At 41.5% G+C, this 5,541-nt stretch overlaps 1 protein-coding gene across 1 annotated transcript in view; it reads left to right on the forward strand.

Moving 5' to 3' along the window:
• Positions 1 to 1,287: 1,287 nt before the first annotated feature.
• The window catches only part of LOC133118575 (uncharacterized), a 9,089-nt gene continuing 4,835 nt past the window's right edge, over positions 1,288 to 5,541 (forward strand). The window contains exons 1-5 of the mRNA XM_061228681.1: positions 1,288 to 1,328; positions 1,672 to 1,760; positions 2,746 to 2,889; positions 3,381 to 3,577; positions 4,927 to 5,056. Of these exons, the coding sequence (XP_061084665.1) occupies positions 1,325 to 1,328; positions 1,672 to 1,760; positions 2,746 to 2,889; positions 3,381 to 3,577; positions 4,927 to 5,056 (564 nt within the window). The 5' untranslated portion in view covers positions 1,288 to 1,324. The remainder of the gene's footprint in view (positions 1,329 to 1,671; positions 1,761 to 2,745; positions 2,890 to 3,380; positions 3,578 to 4,926; positions 5,057 to 5,541) is intronic.

Raw genomic sequence — 5,541 nt, forward strand, 5'->3', positions numbered from 1 at the left:
TTCTACATATATTAAACAACATTGTTTTTTCTGGTGATGTTTACATAAATTACTGTGTAATATCATAGCACCCAAGGACATCATTATTCATTTAATTATTGACAAGGACCATTATTGAGTTTTTGGGTAGTCTAAGTGCAGTAATTATCTGAAGAGCCGATAACAAATACTTTTACTTTTTATTCATATTCAGCAGAAAAGGATTTAGAACTGGCCCATACTGTGTCATCCTATGTCACAAAGTTTGATGATGAGATTGAAGTTGAGATTTGGCCTGTGGCTAAAACTTTGCACATAGTAATTATTCTACTGAAATGTGGTTTTTGAATTAGTAATCGTGAACCACATCATTACAGAGCTGTGGTGAAATTTGTTTAATTAATTTTTAACTTATAAGTTGCTCGACACTGTACTTCCTTCCTCTTTCCCCGCGAAGAGACAAGACCCGCCGTTCTGCCGTTCAGAGAAGCTCTCACCTGGTGGAGATAACCATAAACGGTAAAACTTCTACAACACTGCCCAGATCCGAAGGACACTCCATTTTCGTTTTCTCATCATCATTGAGTCAAAACAAATTTGTCACAGTCTCACAGTAAGTTAATAAGCCTATTTTCTTGGCTGGCTTGTTATTTCAGGCCGATACAGGTTATTGTAACTGAGCTTGGTGGATTAAGCATCATGCAAGTATTATAATTAGATATGGCAACAAAAGGTCACAGTCTACAATAACTGTGTAACAATAACGGATGTGACCAGCACGTTACATCTCCATTAACAGACAGATGCATTCTTTTCAACAATCTGGCATTGGCATTTAGCGTTTTTTTTTTTGTTGGTATGATATAAATATGAACGCAACACTAATTTGATACGTCGACAACTCAACCACAAGGGGGCAAAGTAGATAGGGTTAAAAGTATGACAAAATGCAAAATTGAGAAGGTTGCATCCGCTCGGAGCCCATTCACTTTGGTATCTTTGAATCTCAAATTCTCAAAGCTGCTCAGAACGCAGACAGAACATTATAATTCCAAGACCAGGAGATAAAAAAAAAACAGCCGTTAACACCAGGCCGGGTTCTGGGTTTCAGCTCTGGAGCAAATAGTTCACCTGAGAACACCCAGGGACACCAGCGTGGGGAAAGTGATGGACTCCTGCCTGAAAACACTGGGAGTGACTGACAGCAGAGAGCTCTTCAGCCTCACAAACAAAGGCGGTAATGTTACCTTTTGGCTTCTGGTGAAGAAACATTTCTGGTTTTCACAGCTCGCACATCGCACAGCTTCACACACAAAGCCCGTGTTCCCTCGAGACCTGTCACAGCATGCGTAAGTGTTTCATGAGCGGTGCGTGTCCTCTGTAAATCATTCATGAAGTGTGGATGAAATGCTTCATGCTGAATGAGATGCAGCAGCTTGTTCTGTAAAACGGATTTTGAAATGTGAGTAAGTTACTTGATGTGTTACTTGACGTAAGGTCCACCCTCTGAGCACTCCGGTACATTGGTTTCTGAATGACTAAAAAAGAGTGGCTTGATCTTGATCTTGATACAGATGTGTATCTTTATAAATATGCACATACTGGTGCACGGTATAATGGACTTACACTAGATAAAATGTGACTGTGTACAAAATTGAGCCATTTTGAGACTATTAAAACATTTTTTTGCAGGGCCGTTGACTGAACTCGCATTCGACCAACAGATTGGGAATCTACTGGGAACAGAAAAGAGAATGCTGGAACTACACTTGTGTAAAAAGGTCAAATTTGAACTATTACCTAATTTTCTGAGCATAAAAACTCCTGCTTGCATGACAAATGTTTCAATTGCGTCTGAATTTATATATTCCCATTTTACAACATACCCCCTATTTCCTGGTAAAAACACATATTGTCATTAAGCAGCACAATGTTTCTTTAAATACCAGTACAATCAAACATGCCCAGGTGCAATTCATCAATGCATGTGCCACCTCCAGCGTCACCTAAAGGCAGACACAAACACGACATCTAAACACAGGTCCGGGGTCACACTGAATGAGTGTGACAGTTCATCCAGTTATTGACTACATGCAGTGATACATACACATCTTGTTACATTTTAAATGCATTTTCGTAATGTCTGCGAACATACATTACATTAAAATAAAGTTAATAGTTATTATTGTAAATATTGCTGTTTTCACATTTTATTGGAATGTGTGCAATCTGTCTTGGAATGAACTGAAATTATAGGGCATATTTTGAAAGAGAATATGCTCAAAATACATCTTGGTTGTGGTGATGTACTGTATTACAATATATAAATATATAATAACAATTCAGATTAAGTTCCTTCCTCATGGGTACACTGACAGGGCCCCACATGGAATTCAACCCTGCAAACAATAACTTGTAATTTGCAATAAATATTGAGACATGTGTCTTTTCCTGTATTTAACACATCAAAGGGCATTGGAGTGCATACAAATCAATTGCCATTTATCCTGTGACTAGTAGGATATTACAGTTTGAGTCCACCCACTAGCTTCACATTACATAATGAGAAAATATAAGAAGCTATCATTAGCAGCTAGCCTAGGGGCTAAGCGGGGATTGTCCCCTGCTTAGTCTGAACAACTAGACTGGTGGTTCAGACTAACTAGACTGGTGGTAGCTTGGTGGTACTATCCACTGTTTAGCAGCATGTTTCTTTAAAAGCAAGGGGAAAGAAACCCTAAGTGTGGTATCCATATCTCCCCCCAGGAGAAACAAGACATCCTCTACCCAAAATCAAATGCGCCTCAGGGTGCCCCCTTCCACAACCTGCAGGGTAACCTTCAGACCAAAGAGGAAAAGATCCGAGAGTTAAACCAACACGTGGACTCGCTTCAGAACGTCATTCACCAGGTACACCCACTCTGTCATTCTGAGCACAACATAAGTGTCTGTATTCTGGGTAGTTTTGAGATATAGGTACATTCTACTGTAATACCAAAGTGAATGCGATTTAAGAAGATACAACCTTTTTTCATACTTTTTCTTTTGTAAACTTCACACATACTGTATACTTAGTGCCCTAGTAACAACTTATCACACTAATTCCAACCTCAGAACTTCATAATTCTCAGGTCTCGATATGTTTAAATACTTGTGTAAGCCTGCTTAAACCGAAACAAATATGCGAAATCCGAATCAATCATAAATTAAATCAGCATGCCATTCTGATCTGGTAATCACCCAGACTACTGGGCCATAATAATATCCCGGGGCAGTCGACGCAAGTTAACGTAAGAGCTTATGAATGTTTATACTGCATTACCGTACATTAAGCTTTCACATATACAGTAATTTACTGCCCTCTTATCTGAGCGTCCCTTTAACCTGAACTCTTCCCGAAGGTCCAGGAGCTCCACCGGAGCCTGGTGGCCTTCTGTGGGGAGCTGAGGAGCATGGAGAGTGAGCCTGCCCTCAAAGGCCTGACCCCAGGGGACCTGGAGGCCCAGCTGGGCCTGGTGCAGAGGAGGGTCCTGGAGAAACAGCAGAGCGTGCAGGCCATGCAGGACAGATTGAGCAGCTCAGAGACACGCAAGAGCAGGTAACCTCGGGAGCGTTCGGCAGGCGCAGGATCCACCGCGCTGCACGTACGCCCACCCACGCCCTTCCCCGTCAGACTCCAAGCTTTTATGGAGGACGGGGTCATTAAGAGTTGGCGCCCTCTTAAATACAGTACTGCACCTTGCCAAAAAAAAAAAAGAAAAAAAGGCCAAACCCTTTGGCAGAGATGTATTTCAAGAAGTATTATTTCCCAGCCTTGTTTAAGCTTGTTCAAAGGGGAAGCTGTATTTGAAAAGAATAACTCCTGCGTTATTCTAATGACATACGATTTATACAATGCAAGCTGGTGCACGTGACGTTGGATAACTGACCCACTTGAGGAAACAAAGACGCTAACATTAGCATTGGCTGCTTCTGCGGTCAATATGCATACATCACTAAGATATCGTTGTCACATAAATGAACAAATACAGTATATTGTTTTCCTGAAGTTTAGCACTGGCCAAGAAAGGGGCTGAGCTCAACAGTAAAGATTGGTAACCCATCTTATCAACTGAAAATAGGAATACAAGTTTTGACACTTTGACAGATTTTGACAAAGTGTATCCTGACTTGTTTGTGCAAGGGTTTCTTGTGAGAGAGAGAGAGAGAGAGAGAGAGAGAGAGAGAGAGAGAGAGAGAGAGAGAGAGAGAGAGAGAGAGAGAGAGAGAGAGAGAGAGAGAGAGAGAGAGAGAGAGAGAGAGAGAGAGAGAGAAGATTTTGTGGTTAGGGAAATCCTTCAATTTCATGCTATTTGTCAAACAATGTCCAAATACTCATTCCCTGTTAGATTAACTAGCATTCCCTGTTAGATTAACTTAACAAAAAAGACAAGAATAATAATAAAACATTTCTAAATTGTATGACTCATACCCAGAAAGCAACCAGTGATAAGATGTTATCTCCATCACATCACTCACTAAAGAGCCTTTATGTTGTGTTGTGTTGATGTGTGGGTACATGATAACAGGGGCAGTAGCGTGTAGTAATAACACAGCTCAGCAAAGTTCAGAGTTTGCAAGGATGTGCTTCTGTTCATGTAGGATGAGTTTCTGTTGGCTATCTCTTGTGTGAGAAACCATCATGTAGGATGAGTTCCTTTTGGCTATTGCTGGTGTGAGATAAAATCATGCTGGAAGAGTTCCTGGTGGCTATCCCTGGTGTGAGATAAAATCATGCTGGAAGAGTTCCTGGTGGCTATCCCTGGTGTGAGATAGCATCATGTAGGATGAGTTCCTGTTGGCTATCTCTGGTGTGAGATACCATCATGAAGGATGAGTTCCTGTTGGCTATCTCTGGTGTGACATACCATCATGTAAGATGAGTTCCTGTTGTGCTCTCCCTTGCAGATGTCCAGAGGTCCATCTGCTGGATAAGATGAAACTGGATTGCCAGATATTCAAAGAGGAAATCAGCATCATTCACCTCAATCGACAGGCAGCTCGACTCAAGTCTGCACTGCAGGAGTTCCATGCCAAGGTACATAGAGGCTAGCAGTCTGGACCCAGGCCCAGAGCATAAAGACTCTGCACAGCTCCATTACTGTGTGACAAACACCCAGCCCAGCAGCATTGCAGTGTTGTTTGTTTTCCATCATAATTACCACGGCAGCGGAAGGCAAAGAGCAATTCAGTCCCCCTCAATAAAAACTCTCAGGTCAAGCCAACACCATTTAATATTTATTCATAGTGCATGCAAAATGTGTTCCCAATTCATTGCCTGTTGAAGTTCATTTTCCGTTAGGATGTTACCTTCGGAAAAAGCTCAGCTTCTAAGGACGCAGGCAGCTGTCTGCCGCTTTTGGCAGTGGCTAATCGGGAAACAAGGCATCAAAACAGCTGCCTTCCACTCTCCAGAAAAGGGTACAAAAAAGTGCCTAGAAATATAAATGCTTGTGACTGGGGTGGTAAACAAAATCGTATACCCTTAGCTATGGGTTTGATAATGTATTTGCACCTTTTGTC

This window comes from Conger conger, chromosome 18, assembly GCF_963514075.1.
Source record: "Conger conger chromosome 18, fConCon1.1, whole genome shotgun sequence".
Taxonomy (NCBI): domain Eukaryota; kingdom Metazoa; phylum Chordata; class Actinopteri; order Anguilliformes; family Congridae; genus Conger; species Conger conger.